Source organism: Clinocottus analis, unplaced genomic scaffold (genome assembly GCF_023055335.1).
Source record: "Clinocottus analis isolate CAN_PGR_092001 unplaced genomic scaffold, fCliAna1.0.p SCAF_22, whole genome shotgun sequence".
NCBI classification, from domain to species: Eukaryota; Metazoa; Chordata; class Actinopteri; order Perciformes; family Cottidae; genus Clinocottus; species Clinocottus analis.
In genome coordinates this window covers 4,892,332-4,914,339 of record NW_027175954.1, presented here as the reverse complement: position 1 = coordinate 4,914,339, position 22,008 = coordinate 4,892,332, and the positions used below count along the sequence as shown (strand labels likewise).

The 22,008-nt window shown below is 39.8% G+C and overlaps 1 protein-coding gene across 5 annotated transcripts in view; it reads right to left on the bottom strand.

The window, feature by feature from the left end:
* inpp4b (inositol polyphosphate-4-phosphatase type II B) overlaps window positions 1-22,008 on the bottom strand; it is a 114,195-nt gene that overhangs the window by 30,876 nt on the left and 61,311 nt on the right. For all 5 annotated transcript variants that reach the window (XM_068588802.1, XM_068588801.1, XM_068588803.1 and 2 more), the window contains 6 exons: window positions 21,493-21,604; window positions 18,234-18,303; window positions 15,886-16,033; window positions 8,847-8,977; window positions 3,543-3,647; window positions 25-133 (listed from right to left, as the gene is read on the bottom strand). In XM_068588802.1, coding sequence (XP_068444903.1) covers window positions 25-133; window positions 3,543-3,647; window positions 8,847-8,977; window positions 15,886-16,033; window positions 18,234-18,303; window positions 21,493-21,604 — 675 coding nt within the window. The remainder of the gene's footprint in view (window positions 1-24; window positions 134-3,542; window positions 3,648-8,846; window positions 8,978-15,885; window positions 16,034-18,233; window positions 18,304-21,492; window positions 21,605-22,008) is intronic.

Below are 22,008 nucleotides of genomic sequence, written 5' to 3'. Positions count from 1 at the left end.
TCCAGCTGTTGTTCTTTCTCTTACCTCTTTTTCTCTGCCTCATATCGGCTCAAGAGACGCTGCAGACCACCGCACTTGAACCCCTGGAAATGGGCTGCAGGGGCGCCGACAGTGACAACGTCGTAGAACGCATCTGAAAGACAGAAAATAGATTTGATGGGGTAAAAATAACAAGATGTATTATACAGCATCTTAGAACGTTCAGACTTGAGGACCAAGAAAAATAAGATTCAATAAGATAACTTATAAAATTATAAACAAAAAAAAAACATTAGGTTTTGATCAGCAATTTGAGGCAGAAATGATTATAAATCCACAAAAACAGTATGCAAAAGGTAATACATTTTGTTTAAGTATATGTGATTTTTTTTTTTTAATGTGGCATCCTATCCTTTTACTAAACAGACTCCAAAATTTCTGGTGACACCCAAAGCGAGATCAACAGTTAGTAATACCTGGCATAAAGATTGATTCAGTATTCTTAAATAGACCATGCAGCAGTTTCAGGGCTTCAGTTAAAATGGAAATGTCAACGTTATATGGAGGGGCTCCTCCATATAACTTTTTGTAACGTGCAGACAGTAGCTTTAAACCCACGGTTGCGTCATATTCATGCACAAATAAGACATTGATATGACGTTATTCTGCACTGTGCCAGTGTCTTTTAGGCAGCTTTTCTCTCTAGCTGTCTTTTGGTCTGAACCTTGGTCCCACGTTGATCCAGAAGGACGATGAATGTCACAGCACTTCATTCCAATTTGCACACCGCCGTCACAAGTAAATAAACACTTCACAGACGGCTAGGCGGGCACAGGGGTGCTTACAACAGGCCTTGTTTTGAATGAGTAATGGATGAGGTTGACAATTAAAACAGAAAAAAGGGAGGAGGGAGAGTGGGTGGATTGGAGTTTATGGGGGTGAATATTTTGGTGTGGTTTGGTGCCAGGTCAGTTAATGAACACCTTCGGGAAAGCAACAGTGCAGCGCTCCGCCTGCAGGAAAACACTGCTTGAAAAATCATCGAAAGTAGAAATGAATGACAACGCAGCTCCGAGAGTTGCCACAGAGATGTGAATGGCAGTGCGGCCAACGGCCTCCTGTGCCCTAACAACACCACAATAGACCAATAATGATTTGATATGGAGGCTTTGCTACTACCCACTGCTTCTTCCTATCATTAGCCTTGTTCCAGGCCTTGAGGCTCCCGTTCCACCACACGTTTGGCCCCTAGAGTTTGTGGATGTCCAAGTTCCCTTAATTGGTTCTCCCACAGCAGAAGTGTACAAAATACAATGGCGGGTTTCGGAACATCAAGCACAATGACCAATTTGTGCTCGATTTGCCTGGTCTCGCTATCACACCATCCCTTTTTCAATACACAATATATCGAGAAGAGAATAAGCTGTTGAAGTACTAAGAGGACAGCTGCTCTCTAGAAGAGGAAATTGATCGCGGCAGTCAGGACGGGTGAATGAGAATGAGTGACAAACAACGCATTCAGTTCATCTTATTGTTTTAGGCTGGAAATATTTTGTTTGCACATTTTGGAGGCAATAGCCTTTTTTTGCCAGATGATCAAAGCGACAAAATGAAAATGAATAGTTAAGCGTTTTTGATTTGAATGCAAAGCCAAACTAAAGAAAATGCATAATTTCAGAAAATCAAAGGGAACAATAGAACAATTGTTGGAAGAGTTGGAAATTGTGACTCGCTACATTACGAAGACTGTTCCATTATTTTTTTTCACAATTATTGGTTAAATGACAGGTGTCATCTAATTATCTAAAATGATCAAAAATGTGTTTCATATTCAAAGTTTCTGATTTTTCTATCTATACAATTCCACATTCGTGCAGACAGTTTTGTCATTACAATATCTACATTGCTTTAAATTCCACTTGCATGTTGTAATTTTGTTTTCCCGTTATAGAAAATACTGATCCAATGTATTTATGTAGAATCTTGATACAAAATGTGAATATGGTAAAAATACAGTCAATGATAAATGACATGAATATGAAGTCAGCATTAAAAGGAATCTCTTCCTGTATGAGGAATGACGGTAGCAGAGGGTGTATGTCAAACTCACATTTCAATGATTTTCTTCACACTGCGTTTCAAGTGATGTCTCTTTTTATGAATCCATTGACATTTACTGTCACTGAGTTGTGTGAGAGACGATGCGCTGCATGTTAAAGGTGAGAATAAAGGGGAGGAGATGGCTTAAGCATGAAATGTATTCCATAAACATTTATGGGCTGAGCTTGATTTATCTTTTTAAAGATTTACTTAATTTGTGTGAAAAAACGTCCTTTTTTATAATGAAACTTTTGATTTTATAAGCTATTCATCCCTTTTCCCCCTGATTTCTTCATTCACATTATAAAGCCGATGGGAGATTTGTTATCCTGCTGGTACTCCAGGTCTTACTGAAGAATATAAACGTAGAATTAACACTCACAGACATATCAGCTAAAGCACCACTGCCTGGAATTAAGTCAAAGTGTAAATTGGCCCCACTAGGAGTCATTATCACAGTGTCTATCAATCAATTGACAAACTTCACTAACGTTGAATTTATCTTGATCTCCCTCTTTTCCTGCCCTGACAGAGCAAGACAGTTCCGGGGTTGTATGATGACTTGATTTTGATTATTTTATCTGTCATCCCTGAGGTCTTCACAGTTTAGATCAAGGTTTCTGTCTTCAACTTCTCCATCAATCATCAAAATGGAGTCCTCTCACAGGTAGTGAGGCATCAGTTAGTCGCCCTAATACACAGAGACAGTTTCAGGGCAATAACAGGCGCTGCCAGCGAGAGGAGACAACCCAGTATTTCTCTCTGGAAAAACGGAAAAACGCAAAGGGCTTAATTAGTGTTTGGTCTATCATTCTCAGGCCAAGTTAACGCTCACCTTTCAACCTGGACGATGAACTAGAACTGCCCTGTCTGAGCCTGCTGAGTTTCTCTGACAGTTGGAGAAGTCACAGGCGTAGAAACACAAAACAACCAGAGCAGCTTAACAAAAGGTTTGCTTATGAAACCACCTTTCCCCAATAGTGTCTTTTTCTGTTTGAAGGTTCCAGGTCAAACAGGTTTTAACTACATTTTAAAGCAGCTTCCCACACATTCTTCAAAATGGGAAGTAATTAGACATTAAGAAAGAGGTTGCTTGTTGTGATTCACGTCCAGAAAATGATCACCTGAATTGGCAGCTTCTGTTTGGTTTCATGGAGTTTCAGTTTCAGCTAAACTTGACTGTTTTGGTTCAGTGTCAGCGCTCACAAAGCACTATTTGTGTGGCCAACTTTTTGTAAAGGATCCCTAAAACAACAACCACACTCAGTTGACTCTGCACCAAACAACAGTTGGACACAGTTTGCGCCTCGCTGAACATGTAGTGCATTAAGCAGCATAAAAGCCAAATATTTCACACCAAACAGGGCAGAAAGAGTGTGAATATTGGACTTAACTTCACCAGGTGTAAATATTAGGTGTAATAATAGGACCAATAGAAGTATAAAGCAGTAGTGTAAGTATACCTGTTTTTCTGGGGCACGTCACTCTCATCCTCTGGGTGTGCAAGTTTATTGGGATGAACTCCAGAGATTTCTGGGCTTTGCAGCAGCTTGGCTTGAATGAACGACCTAAAAAAAAGGTATACAAGTATATGTCACATTGTCATGAAGTATAACTGGGATTGTGGATGTTTAAAATATAAACATCTCTTGCACTTAATACCTTATTGCCTGCTTACAGCGGAACTACTATTTTTCCAACTCGACTGCTTCATATGGCTGTTCTCTTTATTACATTATTCATGTGCTTCTGAAGTGAGGCACATCAACAGATAAGCAAACATTAGATCATTTGGATTGATGTTCAAATGTTCTCTTTGATTTTCTAATTAAAAATAAATCCTTTGTGTAATTGAATGACTTGAGATATAACTCAGTGACAGAGGGGAATACATATCACCAAATTAAATTGAGTGAGGTTGCTTAACAATGCTTTCAGATTACCCAAACACAAAGAACAGCACAGCCAATATTTCAAATTAATAAAGCCCAATTAACCCAGCCATGCTTCCAAAGAAAGCATGATTTTAACACAATTCGTTACACTTTTTTACACTACAAATTATTCTTAGTTTGTTGAAAACAATTAAGATAACCCTCCAAACCATTCCACTTTTAAAATATAAAAGATCATGTAACACACACACGCACGCCCACACGCCCAAACGCACACACACATCAGACAGAGAATGTATCAATTAGAGAACAACAAGCATCTCAAAAGTGGCTCATTTAAATCAACTGCTTATAACGTCCTCTAATGAGCAGTGTAATCTTTTAAGCAGAGGATTTTATTCCCGTTGCAGTCGTTACGTTGCTCAGAATGTCCAATTAAAATTTTCTGACAAATGAAACTCTTTGTTAATGGCTTACATTTAAGCTCAAAAACACAATCTGACACTTCATGTTGACCGCTCAAATATGTAAATAGGGTTGATAAACCTCTTTGAGATGAGGCGAAGCTTTCAAGAACAATCAAGGAACAGAGGCAACTTAGAAGAACTGTAATGTTTGCTAGCAGAGTTCAGTTGAAATTTCTAAGAAGTTTCTCTTGAAGGGATAAAGCTAAAGTTACATGCTCTACTGCACGTTAAGTCTTACACTTACTTTGTGTTGAGAAGAACACAACTACGCAGTACACACTCTGTTCAGTCCCGTTCATTATTACTCTCGCGGCAACAGACCAGTATGCACTTATCAACGCTTCAGAAGGTTTATGTTTACACAGAATCTAGATGGGAAAATCTGTTACCTGCCACAGATTTTTAACATCATTAGGCAGGCTGGCCAAACATGAAAACAAATCCACTGCACCTCCATCACTGTATATAACGCTGAAACTGCTGACCCACTCAAGCTGAAATGTGTTGCCTCTCAGAAATGGATATATGACTTAGCTGGAGCTGACAGCGATGTGACTTATTATTCTCTGGCACTGAAAATCAATCATGTCTTCTTCCTAAGGTGTTAACAGATTTGCTGCTACTTACCAAAGTGCAAATGTAAACAGATGCCATTTCTAACCAATCTGTCGGTTTAAATACGGTGAAGAGCAAAACATAAGCGCCACGTTTAAAATATGTAGCCGAGAACAATAAACTAGAAAAAACACTCTTAGTTGAGCATGTTGCTAAAGAGTAGGTACATATTACTTATCTGTCAGTTGTGTGTATCTCTTTATATTTATTATAATTTGCAAATTTGGAATGAATATCATATGTTTGTACAAGACTGAATGATCCACACAGTATTTCCAATGCCCTTGTACACTTAAATAAATAAAAGACTATTGAGACTATTGAATATTGAGCACGCTAACGTATACAAGTACGGCTGAGACTGAGGGGAATGACTTTTGCTTTTGCAGGATTTTGGCAATGAAACAAAATTCTAAGTTATTGTAACTAATTGTAAGTAATTGATCTTTAATATTTAAAGTACATTTCAAAGAAATACATCAAAAATATAACAAATTTGTATGCTCATCCCCTGGGGAACATGAATGTCTGTGAAACATGTGCACATGTCTTCAACCAGACCGAACTGAACTGCAGTCTTCATTTGGACACCAACGCATTTCTGTGCTACGGGAGTTTCAAAAAGGCTCACATCCAAGTCACTGACTAAGCTGTCGTCCCTGCTCAGTGGACTCTCCCTGTCTGCAGGAGAGCTCTTGGGACGAGGCTAATGGAGCTGGTGACCGTTGTAGGCTGGATGAATTAGCCGTATCTGATCCCCATCTGTTTGCCCAGGTGGGCTGGCTATGGGACAGGAGGGCTGGATGCCAGCAATACTGACCAACATCTGTTCAACATCTATCTCTTCTTTTAATCTTTCCGGCCTTTGAATCCTTCAGGAGATGAGCAACCTATGTCCTGTGCTTTTAGAAATGTCTGTCTGTGAGCCTGAGAACAAGCTAAAAAGAAGAAAAAAAACCCCACCATTTTGAAAGTGAGGTCTGTCAGATGAATGTAAATTGGTAGCATGTTAAGGGTTTCAACTCGATGATCCTGTGGTGGTGAGAGCACAGCTGGCTTTTTTTAATCAATCCACAGTTAGAAACGTCGTAGACATAGAGGAGGGTTGGCCACATGCTGTGTGAGCAGTGGAATCCGCCGGAGAGACGTGTGAATTGGACACTTAAAGTGAGTCATGTCTGAATGTTATTTTAATTTTGGATATAACTTGGATCCAATTAATGTCTTTTAACATTTTGGTCATCACTTTTAGGGGCTTTTCTTTGTTATTGCTATTTTGTATGTTGTCTGTGGCAACCTGCAAAACAGAAAATGTCTGTGTTCCACAGCTGAACATCTTTACCTTCAGGCAACAGACAGAAGAGACTACTGTGCTTATACAGATATTAAAGAGAGAAAGTAAGGTATGAGCCTAAATCTACAATACGTAGGTTTGGGTTTTAAGCTTAAGTCATCCCATAAATGGAGTTTAAGAGTGACTGACACATTCGTGCGGAGAAGTGCCGGCGGCATTGGAGGTCCAACAAACACCACGCTAATGGGATTATGCCTTTAATTCCTCGACTGGTAAACAATGAAAGTATGGATGATTCATTTATGAATGGAGTAGAGTTATTAGAGCATCCAAAGTGTTTGCTGAGGTCAGCTCGTCATTAAAAATGTATCAAATAGAACCCACACATGAGGATTCTCCTGCCACCTCCCTGCAGACTGTTTCTTCTTCCTCTGCCTGCCGTTTCTCCAATTTCATTTTTCTTCATACAAACGAAAAACATGAATATCCATCGGTCTCGACATAATATAACTGCATAAATAATCATATTTAAGGCCATAAACCCTTAAAGTCACAAACAAACCTGCAATACCCAACTATTTCCATGACATGATTATAAATGTAGAGAATATAAACTTCATAATATGGCAGCTTTCTATATCTGGCATCCACTCTTGAATTTGAAATTATTATTTAAAGACAGTGGCATTGCCACAAAATATGATTGTAATCCTAAAAGTATTGATTTGTGCAGCATTGACAAGTTAGCAGAATGATGATGCTCGTTGATTTCTTTTCATACATTTCTTCCATTACTCCTCTGTCTTTGCTCACCCTCCGGTCTTCACACTCAAACCATCCCCATACCACAAAGTATTTTTATGTCTGTACCTTCGGCATTTTCTAATTATCTTCCTTATCAATAATTAATTTGCAACAGCTTGCCCACCCAACTTGTTTAGCAATGTCTGTCTTCCTGTTAAGTTAATGCAGGACAGAATTACAGCAGTAAATGTGACAGGGGTGCCTTTGTGTATTGCAGCATCTGTGCCACACAAGGGACTTGTCAGGAGTAATATAGACCAATGCCACATTATCCGCTCGCCTCGCCCTCAACTTCCTCCCTCAGAGCTCAGGCAGGCAGTTCAGAGGCTTAGCCTCCATCGTCTCTTATCAGCTGGGCAAAGCAAATGAAGCAGTGACAAATATCTCATTATGGGGACGAGAGTACACCAGAGTTAAATTCATCAGTAGCCATAATGGTCCCATAGCCATAGGAAACTAAAATATGCATAAGGGGAGCTTATGGAGAGGGAAAGAAACAAATCCAGAGTGATTGGTGAGTGTTTTAATGTCCGTTTTGTTATTCCTGTAATTTGTAAATAGACAATAATTTAGAGTCTGGGGAAAGCAAAACTAAACATGTGTTCTGAGTTTGTGTTATCGACCACTGAGGCAATTTACATACCTGCCAAGAATTTTAAAGGTATAAAAAAAATTTGGTTTTAAAATCATAGAGACAAAAAAAGCAGCATTTCTAACATGCATAATATGTTTATAAATCAAGTATAGTATAGTATGTATGTTCATATGTAGTAAGTATTTCATCCTGCTTTTAAGTAATGGAACTAAACAAAGCAAATAAATCTGCTACATTTCTCTTTCTAACACAATTCAAACAGCACACTTGCATTCTGTGCCTTGATCGCATGTCCAATGTTTCCTTGTTAAGTGTCAGAGGCAGCCTAATTACTTTCTGTGCTCGCATTAGAGCTAACTGTGTGGATTCATTTTATTATGTAAACCATTTCCAAAAAGTGTGCAATATTATTTGCATACCAAGTAGAACACAGAATAATTGTAAATGAGATACAAGACTCAAACCAAGTGTTATGTTTGCACATGGCACAGATTTGCATCCGTTTTTATGTGCATTGCAAACATTTACTTTAACAAAACACAGAGGGCACATGGGCACACACATTTCAATTGCCCCCGATGAAACCTCTGTTGCTATGGAAACCCTTTGACAGCAAGTAGATAAATGAATTAAACTCTGACTGAGCTTTTCATTGTCACAAATCACCCAGAATCTACAGATGGGTCCGGGCCAGATTACAGGCAGAAAAAAATCCCACTCTTTTAATTACTCCTACAATGTCTCTATATTTAGGGACCACGATTTCCCCCTGTTTATATGAATAATTTGAATTTGACTGGAAAGATAAAGTGTTGGTTGACTGATAATGTATTCACCAGTATGCACAATGTTGCATTTCTTTAGAGAAATGAAACAGGTTTTCAATACTGCACAGCCGAGGATAAACCATGATAGAAGTGAAACCTGGTTAATCATACCTGAACAAAGGTGGGTCAATAAAGCAATACAATCAAGGACACATCTTGGAACTAATTTATAACCAAGTGAGTTTGTATGAGAACCCTTTGTATGCAGAGCATGCATGAATGTGTGGACACAGGTATGAATGTAAAACGTAGCAGCAGGTGCAGTCATACCAGTAATCTTGTCCAGTTCAGCCAAAGTCTCCTGGAAGGAGCTCACGATTCCTCCGTATCGCGTCATCACCTCTTTTCTTAAGTTGTCCCAGTGAGGAGAAAGCTCCCCCAGCTCTCTCAGGTCTTGCACCCTACAAATAAACACAGATCTATGAGGGCATGTGTAGTTTTAATGGATATAAAAAAAAAAATCATGAAAGAAATGACGTACACATAATTGGTCTCCTTCTGCCTAGCTACACTTTAGTTTAAAACATTGACAAAAGACATACAACTATTTCATTTAAGAAAGACGCAGACACAGGCTTACACATACTGGCCCAGACACACACACATACACAGAGTAGCGGCCCGGAGCACCCTGTGCTAAGCCGTATAAACACTTCTCTGGACCTGAGGCTAGTAGCTGCCCACTTATCCACTCTGCCCTATCACTTTCCTCCCTCGCTTCCGCCATTTTTGAACCATTACATATAAAAGAAAACCATCCAGCCTGTACTGGTGTCACTGGAGCGATGGGTTGACTGTCATTCATCTAGTTGAGTATGCAGCCTAAGGCCAAAATCATGTGTGCTCCTTCTTTAGAAATAGTGGCTGTGCCCGAGTGTGTGCGCGCGTGTGTGTGTGTGTGTGTGTGTGTGTGTGTGTGTGGTGTGGCTGATTGCCTTGTAGGAAGTATAGCCTCTTTCACTGGCTCATTATTTGCATCTGAAAGGCGACATCAGATGGACAGATATCATTTAGAAAGCTGCCCTCCAGCACCCATTGAAAAGTAAATTGCATTGGTGTTATAGAAATTAGAGCTTGAAGGAGGTTCAACATTGTATTCAGGATAACAAATACATGGTCATATGCATTGCTTTCATGATAACGAGCCCAATTTTCAGTGATTATACCTCATGCATTTTGGATAAAGTATATCTTAAAATGAAAGGCTGCATGCTCATTGGTTCAACTTATTGTTAAAACCAGATATAATTGCTTGAATGCATAATGTAGCAGTTATTTCTTTGTTGTGTAGTTCAACTATTACAACAAAGCACAAGGCGCTGATAGCCTCTGTAGACTATTTCCTGGTCTCCTCCAGGTAAGTAAGTTATTTTTAGATTACTTTGAAGTACTTCAATACACAGCAGAGCATGATAGAAATAGTGCCAAAGAGAGAGAGAGAGAGAGAGAGAGAGAGAGAGAGAGAGAGAGAGAGAGAGAGAGAGAGAGACAAGGTCAGACAGTATGTATCATGTGAATGATCGAACCCACAAGTTCAAAAGTGGGTTTCAGCCAAATTACAATTCATCAACCAAAACATATTTTCCCGATGTCTCTAGTTGGATCTATAGCCATGCGTTTAATCATTTCTATGTTAAAATGTAGCTCCAATAAAAACAGTTTACAGCGAGGCCTTTTCATTATTCAGACCGATTGTTTCTGAAAAAACCTGTTATGGTTATAATTTCAAATTCAACCCCCCCAAAAAGTTAATAAACGTCCCTTTTCGAAACACTGTTGGCACTACAGCTCGACTGATATATTGGTCGACAAGCTTAACAAAGCGATGCCTGCGAGCAGGTTCAGGCCGCCAAACTCGAGTCCTCCGCTTCACTCACCTGGCACAGTCTCCTCACTGCATCATATATCAAACGCACCCTTTTAATCATGGCGCTCTACTTAATCCGTCAGTGCTCTGCTTACTCTTTTGCTGCATGTTTGCTGTCACACCGTTTACCAGAAAGCTGTTCCGATACTTGCTGCTACTGCTGCTGCCGCTGTTGTTGTTAGCATTACACTCCCTGCTGTGCTTCGCTTGATGTTTCCTTGTGGGGAGTGTAGAACTGTAAGTCATAAGAAATTGCAAAACAGAATGCCAAAATAGATTTACAGTAATTCAGGAACAGCGTCTCAATAGTTGGCAACCGGAGAATCCTGGTTTATCACTTGTAAGTGTCTTGCTTAGTATGTATCTATGTAGAAAATAAAACAAAAAACATTGATATCTGTTGTTTTTTTTTACTCCTAAATATAGATATCAAATATATTCTTTAACAAGCCAGAATTATCTGTTTGGGTTGATACCACTAGAGATAATGGAAAACAACACATTTTGGGGATAGATGGCAGACGTAGGACATTAGACAGACATAGACATTATCCTTGTCCCTCGCCTGTCTAGGTCTAAACAAACCAGCAGCTGGAAACAACCTCCAGGCAGTGAGGCGCTACATCCTGGGCAACTCTGCCAACACGCTCTGCCAACACGCTCTGCAGGTGGCTGGAAGTAAGTTGTGCTCATGGCATAGGAAGATAGACAGGAGGCGGAAAGTACGTTTCAGATTACCAGGAGCAAAGGAAGTTTACAGTACCATGGGCAGCAGCACAAGCATGTGTGTGACTTTAGGTTATTTGAAGGATGCATAGTTTTCACGTTTGGTGTAGAAATAGTGCTTGAAACTATTCTTAATTATGGAGGAATTTATTAAAGCCGATGTCTTAGAAATGAGAGTGAAAACAAAGGGTGGGGACGCATCAGTTAAAAGGGAAAGGGAAACGCATACTACTAACATTATGAAACAAACCAACATCATGCGTCTTTGATGCATGTTGAAGGTGACCTGCATTGAAGTGCATTTCCTAGCTAGTAGTGACGTGATTGGGCCAAATTGGGACACAGGGCTATGTGAGGAAGGACAAGGTGTGTATTGGGATTGGGCCATTGTATCCAGCATACCCAGTTCAGTTGAAGTGACCCCTAATACCATAGCTAGGCAATTTTAACCAATCAATGGTTGATGTTCTCATGTGTTTATATAGCATCTATTACACGGCACTCAATCCTTACCATTCTCTTGAAGAGATTGCAACTATTCACAATGATCTTACCCCCTAACTATACCTGACAGACACTGCTAAGTGTCAAAGTGGACGATTGTCTTCTGAGAGATCTGTTATTTTCGAAAGGAAAGTCTGGAGGGAAGGTCAAGGTGGATGATTTCAGCCTAAATGATAGATAATGGATAAAATAATAGGGAAACATATCTGCTTGCTAAATGAGGGTGATAAGGCAGTGGGTAGAGATATACGCTATCACCTCCTTAATCAGTGGTCTATTGTCTGGAAAGAGTAAAGGTGTGATTGGGGAAAGGTGCGATAAGAGCAAGTGTAGACTGATTAACTATATGCATGTAAAAAAAGGTCACAACACCACTCAGGTTTTTTGTGTTACATCCAACACCATATATTGTGTTATTATATAAGAAAATATCCGATTTCATTTTCTTACCGACGTTACCGAGTGGGGAAAACAATATTGTGAATGTAATATTGAATATTGTACAGTTAAGAAAAGTTAAAATTACAAATTAATATTTAAAAAGGTCCAAATGACCCAACTTGTTAAATGCACTGTACTGAATACTCACACGGGGCCATCGATTTTGTTGAATGTACCATTATTAAGATACGGTAGTTATACGCGGTTATATGTGGTGAGAATTAGCCGTTATCTTCTCAGGTTGTTTACTGATGATATTTATATATTATTATATTATTTACTTTCATATTTATATATTTTTTTGCATGTGTGTGTGTATACATATATCTATATATATCTATATATCTCTATATATATAGATATATATATACATACATACTTATCTATATATATATATATGTATATCTATATCTATATATATATATATATATATATATATATATATATATATATATATATATATATGTATATTAAAGTAGTTTTACTGTTTGTCAGGGAACGCCTGTTACATATTCTTGAGGCTGAGAGAACGAAAAAGGCCTTGAAAGTCTAAGACAACTACATTAGGTGCATTCAATCTCAGACAAATGAATCAGAAAGGTTTTTTATTTGCACATCTCACACAACAGAGGCGCTCTCATTTCTATCTGCAGTTGTGTGCACCAGCTCCGTGCAGGCGCACGCCGCAGCTTTGTCCCGCTGGCATAACTGCAACTCGAAGAGTTCTGTTTAGCTTCATGTCTACTTTTTAGACGATACATGTGTAATATGAGGTTGATGCCCATTGAAAAGACTCCGGATACCCGTGTCTCTGGCAGTATCCAACAGGCAATAAAAGGTGTTTTCAGAACGTGTGAGTTCCCGCAACCACGAGAGGTGCTTGAGCATGAAGCCATAAACAAGCACTCAAAATATTATGCAGTTAGGTGCTGCAGTATGCAGATCAGCTGTGGACAGACACAAAAGTGGGCACACACACGTACACACACACAAGCACACACACCTGATCTCATTAGCTCCTGGAGGAGATAATAAATAACTTAATGGAGAACAAATAAAAACAGGTGGACAGAAAACATTATCCGACAAGAGAAGAAAGAAGGGAAGACGGACTATAAATACCAAAAATGAAAAAGTCAATACAACAATGATTACGTTTTGATTAAAATACATACTGTAGCTGGCACCGTTTAGTCATTTATCAGTTATGCAGGCACTAAAAAAAACGTATAATAATCAAGTACAAAAATGTCTTAACTTGGACAGATGACTTGTACAACAGAACACATTTCCTGTTATTTAATTAGGCAGCTGCATTTCATGGTGTGTTATATTGCCATTTTTATTTTGATTTACTTTGTGTGTGGGGTAAAAAGTGCTAAAATAAAACACTTATTTACCAACATTCCAGCTCTTTCTGGAAAAATAACTAACTAAAAAACGGGCCCATCCAACAAGCACCAATGGCAATAATACTGATGAATGTACCGAACAATTGGAAATAATGAAGCCGGATTTCAACAAGTCACCTATATGATCTTCCACAGTACTTATTTATTAACAGGAAAAGGGCACATGATTCTTTTTTCCATTAATCAGAATCCAGGCAGCTCTTAATGAATGGGGGTTAAATTGACACCCACACGGACACTTTACTATACATGCATTTATTACTCTTTACAACCACACACACAAACACAAGGAGTCTCAGCATCATCACTGCAGGAAAGAAGAACAATCAGCCGACTTCATGTTAGATTAATACATGACTGGAGACATCAAAGCCGACAAACACGAGGAAGAAACATCCAAGATTATCACAGTGTTGAAGAAAACTAAGCCATCCACCATCCGCCGCTGCACTCACAACTTTGCAGCACCAACGGAAACGTTAAAAAAACACGGAGAGCAGGCAGGCAGCAGTGTGAGGCTGGCTGACAGAATCGGCTAAATGGAGAGGCACCGTGGAGAAAGACAACATTTAAAGAGGATTATAAGAGAGGTGCTTAAGCGACCAAGCTGGAGATACGGTACACATGCCTATTAATGAACAAACAATCTATATGGTAGTCAAGGTTGAATCCTGCTGTGTGCTCATGAGCTGCATTGTACAGATAAGAGATTTAATAAATATTCTATAATTGTCCTGTGAATATATTTGTGATTCAAATGATCAGTTTTCTGAACAGATCATCTTCTATTTAAAACAGAAAGTAGGGTAGGAGATGCTGGAAAAGTGGGAACCAGGGTCTAGGAATGTGACCACGTCGTCTGTTCGAAAGGCAAACTGAGACTAAAGCTTGTCTCATCAATCGGTCGATAATGGCTGTGTGATTATTTCTATGTGCATGTGTGTGGTGGAGGGTTTAAACACACTTGTGTGCAAGTTTCAGAGTGTGATTGTGTCCTTGAACTGTGCATGATCAGTTTGGTGCACACTATGATTACAAATCAAGCTATTCTCCCATGATTGATTCGCCAACGTCTCTAATTGCATCTTTTTATGCCTATAGAGAAGCGATGTCTGCACAGTCTTTTGAATTGACAAACATCATATGTGTAATTCCATGCACAATTCATATGGGATCATGGTCCTATTGTAGTCCATCAAAAGGGACGGGACTCTAAAATCTTGACAGGGTATAGATAAATCCTCTGAAGCTGTCTGTGCGTGTATGTACGGACGCCTTTGTGTGTTATAGATGAGGAGGAGTTGCCAGGGACAACAGGCTAGTTGAGGAATGATCTGCCTTGTCAAACACTGGTCTCGCCTGAGGGACGGGACCACGGGATCTTATTACCCACCTGTCCTCATGCTCACACAGTATGCTCACATACTATCAACTGGACTGGACTTTAATTGCAGTTATGTTATTGGGCTCTGTTTTGATGGAGTTTCATATGTGCCAAAACACATTTATTCATAGATTTCTTAATCCGAAAAACCGATAATCTTTTTGATAAGCGCTTTTATATTCCAGGGGGAGTAATGGAACAAGAAGGACAAGCTCCCGTGAGCTGGTAGATAAAGGGCTGCAGGCTCCTCAGCCAGGTAAACAACTTTACTTGAACCTGGCATTGTATGGAAAACAACTCGCACTGCGCAGAGCAAACAGTCAGACCTTAATTACTCATGGCATGACGGTAAAAAAGTATTTTCATTACTAACTGACCTTCCTGAGCTTGTTTGGCTGTACTGCTGCCAGCTTTTCTGTTGTATTTCTGACACAGTGGCTGATCAAGGAGTGTTTGCTGCCCCCATATTTATGGGACCTGTAGTATTAACCGGCAGCTGTGTCACAGAATTTACCAGGACTGAAACCTTAAGGCGTAAAACTTCAACGCTTTTTGGTCCTATTCAGCACTTGTGGCAGGCTGTTCAAAGAGCATTCTTGCAATGCTTCATGGGAGAACCAGAAGAAGCATGAGCACGTGTTTGACAGAGACAATGTTTGTCGTGTTCTGGAGACATGGGCATCGCAGCCCCGTTTGAAGTGTTAAATAGATGTAAATAAATCATTGCTCTCCAAATACAGGCGGAACTTTTAAACAACCATTTAGGATGAACTGGGTCGGGAACGACGACGATCCAGAAACTACACACACTCACTGTACACATTATGAGGTAACACCTGTTTGGAGTTTTACTTTGAACTTTTGATTGTTCTCCATTGGCTAGTTGATGCAAACAAGGATATGGGCTTTCTGATGCAACGAGAAAACTGGCAGTGACATCAACTGGATCAAAAGTATGAGCTCAGAGTGACTTACCTGCTCATGTCCTCCTGAATATACAGTGAGAGCAGCTGCTTGGGGATGCTAAAGGACAATGTGCACTCCTCCATTTGTTCTCGCACAAGCATCCACTTGCTGTCCGCTGTTTGAAATCTGTACACCTTGCATATTGGATTCTTGAACACTGAGAGAGGGAGACAAAGGGAAGGAAGAAAGGTATATTGCACCACCTGACAAAGCAGAAAATACAACACATTCTCATCATCTCATCAAAGATAATTTCAACTTTTGAAATTCTACGATCTAAGCAATGTTGACAGCTGGCAACCTCAAGGAAGCTATTGACAGAAGCTCTTCATGAGTCACATGAGGTATGATGCACACATTAAATTTAATAATCGATAACTGTCTGTCAAAGATAATGTGTTTATCATCTTCCAAGGGCCTTTTTCTTTCTCTCTTTCTAATTCAGTGACAGCGCTGCAGACTAGAATACTGAATAAAACAGAGAGACCTTGTCCGGGTGATCGTTTTTCTTCTATTTCCATTTGAAAAGTTTGTTTATTGTACAACATTCGGTCAGAGTTGACTCACTCCCCACAACCCAGCTCTCCCATCAAAACCTATTTGGATTCAGCCCCATCTTCTTCAGTTTTTTTTTTTGCAGAGAGTGGCTAATAGCATCAATCAAAGGATGGAAACGAAAAACAGCTCTAATGCTCTTATCTGCATGCTGGCAGCAAAGGGCAAGAAAGCCGTCTGCCTTGAACAGTGTTTACCACTCCTTTCCGTTTCCAGAGCTGCAGTCATAAAGGAAGTAGCTCAGTAAGTCGGAGCTGAAGCACCCGGGGTAAAACTTCTACTACTCGCTCTAGGCAGTCACACATGCATGGCACCAGTAAAATATTTTCACTTTAACTCCAAAAAGTCGAGCCACACTTCTGCCATGCTGACAGCACAGAGAACGCTCCCTCGAACAAACCCTTCACACTGAACTGTACACCGCTATGGCCTAACGTTGTCCTTTTCCCAAAATCCTCTCCAAGTGACCGAGTCATTACTCAGGAATTCAAAAATAAAAATATAATAGCATAACAGAGAACATCTTAAGACACTTCTGACCATTTTCTGTCATTGTTTTTGCGTATATAACATTTTGAAGATATATTGTTTAAAAGGCTAATTTTGTTTGTTTGTTACATCATAGTACGCAAACAATATTGTGTGGATACACTACAAACACAGTTATATGCAGACAATTAGAGCTTTTCCAAAGGACCATAACTGTTAGCCAAATGCCAAAGAGAGGCTTATTTTTACTTTTCTACGCTGCTGAAGTTGATGTTGAAATTAATGATGATTAAGGTTAAGCCTGTAATCACCCCAGAAAGGATTCAGAACGGCAACTAAATTAAATGGGATATTCAGACATTGTTGGCATGGGGATTAGAGAAAGTGTAATGGATCACAAAAATAAATGGGGAGCAAGGGCCATATGAAGAGAACGGGCGTGAGGCACGACCTTAATCGGAAGAGCGACAGTTGCTGATTTCCACCTCCGTCAGAGAAGCAGATTAACCCCTGAACTCCTGCCTGCCACCGCACTAATCTGACCACCAATCAGGTGCTTCTGTTTTCCTTTGCGACACCTCTTAAGAAGATGACTTCCCGAGACATGCTGTGTGTGGGCTCCCCACTCTCGCTGCTCTCTGCATGCACAATTTGAAAGGTAATAAAAGTGTAAGACCAAATTGCATTACTCAATCTGGTGGGGGTCTGCGGGGAGGGTATTGTTTTGACGGGCTGCAGATGTGCACCTACAAACATGGCTTCATTTCCCTTGCTAATCTCCGTAGAAACAGTAATGACGATGACACCATGACAACAGGCGTGAGGCTGCTCAGAACCTCAGGGAGGTGGTGGGAATTTAGATAAGAGAGGACATTCATGTGCTGAACAAATGAATGCATGGGGTGCAAATGTGTGAAAAGTGTCCTCTGAACAAGGGCTTTAAAGTTTCAACACAGCAGAACTTTGACCATTTCTGTCTACATGCCTTTCGTTTTCTCTCAACAATTCTCTCGATATCTTTCTGTGTTAACCTCAAGCAGCTAGCAGAGCATCCTGAGCTGGTCTTCAGTTAGTCCTCAAGAAACCTGGAGGGTTCTTATTTCAAGGCTTCCTATGAGGCAATTATAGTACGTTTTTACTATTTGTCTTCTTATAAAAATGACTTATTTTATTCCGAGTGCAAAAAAGAAAAGACAAAAAGAATAGAAAGAAAAGGAAATGAGAGATCATGTTTCTGTCTTTTCTTTTCATTGACTGCCACATCATTCAGCAATGAAGAGTGAAATTACGAGAGTTTAAGATGTAATTCATACCTGGACCTGTCAGCGGGTTATTTTCCCGGTCGATGCAGGCATGGGACGCAGACTCACACACCAAGGGACACTGGAATGGAAAAGAACAGAAGGAGAGAAATAGAGAAGATTTATTATAATAAAAGGACTTTCATCATAACTTTTACCTGTCATGTACAATGGAGATCAAACCCATTTCACTGAACATTTAAAAATGACAAATATTAAGCATGAATGTTTTTATGTGTGAAATAGTTTTTTTCTTGGCTTTTGTTTGAGTCACTAGAATAATGCCATTTTATTTCAATGAAACAATCTGTCTGTGCTGTATGCACATGACAAAGACTAGGTTTAAATATTGGACCCCTGGTGCTACACAGCAAACGGCTGCTGTTGCAAAGCTAATTTTTTAGCTGAATGAAACCCACTGGTGTGACTTCACTAAATGAAGTAGGTTGATCATTTATTACCGCCATCCACATTTCAGGTTGTATCAACTCACCAAATAGTTCGTTAAACCCTCCATTAGTACATTTCAACACAGAGCGTAACACATTCATTAAAGCGACATGGCCAATACAATATGCTGCTTGTCAAAAATAACCACAGGATACCAAATCATAATCATTAAAAAGAAACAGTTTCGTCTGCTCTGGATTTAACCTCACCTGATTAAATACAGATGGAAGCGACACCGTTTAAATGTTTCAAATGCAATGTGCCCTGGGCAAAATAGCCATTTCCTACCAGTGGAATAACTATTATATATAGCAGAAAATCCTTCCACATATTATATATATATATATATATATATATATATATATATATATATATATATATATATATATGCATATATATATATATATATATATATATATATATATATATATATATATATATATATATATATATATATATATATATATATATGCATATATATATATATATATATATATATATATATATATATATATATATATATATATATATATATATATATATAGTGAAAATACTGGAATATTTGATTTTAGTTTTGAAGACTTTCAATCAAAGGCAGTTTTCCAAACCCAAGCAAAGGTTAAAATGATCTTGTTAAACTTAGTTTCTGGTTTGAATGTAAATCTCAAACGTTCATTAAACGGCTACAGACATGATATTGTGTTCAAAGACTGAAGCAACATCTTGGAATACGGCCGTTGCCATGTTATTGTTGTTGTTTTTTTAAACAATAAACAGAAGTTACCATATTTGGATGGCAGAGAAGTGCCATAGAGACATATACGGCTCTGGTAGCGGCAGGAACCTGTCAATCACAATAAGCAGCCTGCCCTAAAGCAAACTCTGCTTTATGGTCTATTTTACTCTAAATGGACCATAATTTACAACATAAAATTCATGCTGTATTGAACAAGACTTGAGCGACTGAAACCATAAAGTCATGTTTACAAAGTTTACTGGGGTAATAAATCAAGTCTCATAGACTTCCAGTGGAATCGCCCCCTGCTGGATAGTAGGGAGAAGAGTTTTAAGGCACTTCCACATTGGTTTGAACTCAGCTGAACCGGAGGTTAACGCCTGGTTACACAACCCCTGCGAGGACTTTGATACTAAAAACCTTCAATGCCTCTTGATGCATTAAATCTGGAACTCCTCATCAAAGCAATAGTGACAACTAACAATTTTTTTTTTGCTCGCAGTGTGTCAGCTCTGCCCTGTCTGATGAACCATTTAACGCAGCCAGACAGCCCAACCTGTCCCCAGAAAAGGACTTTAATGACTGCTCGGAACAATCCATCACCTCTCTTAGCTTAGAAACTGATCCTAAGTAAAATAGACACCCAACCCAACACCCATGATCACACACACACACACACACACCCGCACAGTCTGGACATTTTAGTAAGCATGCAAGTAAGGTCTCAGACAATGAAAAGTATGCACAATTAGCCACAGCTGCGAAAAGGAGTCCCAATGTAATTGTAGGCAGCATGTGTTCAATGGCTCTTTGATGACTAAAATATGTAAAGAGATCAGATCAAAGGTGACTGCAGCCTCTTTCTTGTTCCAGCTGATTTTGTGTGGTCAGCGGGATATTCATGAGACAACACAAACAATGACAGGAAACGATCAAACAAGTGCCTCCCATCCTGACGCACGCACGCACGCGCACCCACACCCACACCCACACACACACACACACACACACACACGCACCCACACGCAATTAAGGTAACTGAACCAGACTGTGCCCACAAGTGAGTCTTGTTTGTCATATTCCTTCCCTCTTTCCTGCCCTCATCTTCTAAAAGTAACAACGCACAAGGGAAAATGTGCTGTGACAACACACAGACACACTAACACACACACACACACACACATGCACTAGGCAACACATTCATCAAGGCGACATGGGCAGATTGTCAGTGACACTCTGGAGCCTAGCAGGGAACCTCCCTGCACCAGCAACAGGGGTTGGCAGAACCGAAAGCCAGTCAGCCATGTAGAAGCCCTTGGTCAATTATATAAGACAGTGATTCACACACATAAACACACACACACATACAAAACAACAAATCAAAAGCATGCAAGCACTCCAAGTATATGGGCTGTCTTGCAGAGCTGTGCTGTGGTGAGAGGAAATCTGAATGTTCCCCTTTACAGATCAGAAAAATCATGACAGCTCCTTCTTTACTTTTTAATACCAGACTCTGGATCTACAGCACACAACCACACTTGACAAATGTACAGAATGTAAAGAATGTACAGGAAATTAAATCAGAGTACATACAACTTCATTTCTGGTGTAGTGGCAGCCCATTCGGATGACACAATCTTCGTTTTGTTGTTGTAGAATACTCTTTTGTCCGCTTTCTCTACACTGACTATGTAAGTCACTTCAGAACCGAGTTAATCGGTATGTATTGTATGCGATTAGACTGGAGATGGGGGTGGCGACGGCGCCAAAGCTGCCACTTGGTCAGATGAATGAAGGCTGCAGGACTGGCTACCCAATCCCAAACAGGGTGTGAGGGTCAGGATGCTAATTTGATCAGTCTCTTTTTAATCTGTTCTTTATATGACAGAAAGAAAAAACTAACGTAGTCACAGACACAGACATTACACGCACACACACACACATCCTCTAAATCCCCATTAGGGTTTGCTGAAGTCCATTTAATCTCATTGAAGGACTTGAGCAGTGCCAGTCTAATCCTGGCATTAGCGCTGGGCCTCTGGAGCCTGGAGACTCCTGCTTTGTGTCATCACCCTGCTGTTTTACCTTGTGTGATGGTATCTCGGTGGTGATGTGGTCTACGTCCACCTCCTCCATCTCCCCCATCTTCAGACGATTCACCACCACTGTTCCTGCTGCGCACACGCCATCAGATGACCTAGAGGGAGACAGGAAGAGAGAATAAGATTTACATTGCGTTAGCCTCGTCATTTAATCTGTTGAGCAAAACGTCTGTTTTGTGAAATTATGTTTTCCTCCAGCCACTACCCCTCCATGGGCCTGAATAATATTCATCTCTACATTGGGCCTCCAAACTCTCCAAACCTAATAAGCTTATTTTGAGCCTCGAACAGGTTGAGAAGTTAGAAAGCTGGAATCGGGACATGGTTGCTTGTACTGCGGCGATTTCTTATTCTGACAGATTTTGCAGGAGTATGCGAGCTGAATAAAGCCGATCCTGCTCCAGCTGTACGCTGAAAGGGGAGGAAGGAATATTTCGTATAACTGTTCAAATGGCTGGCTAATAACCCGGGCTGTGTGCCCTGACAGACACAGAATTGA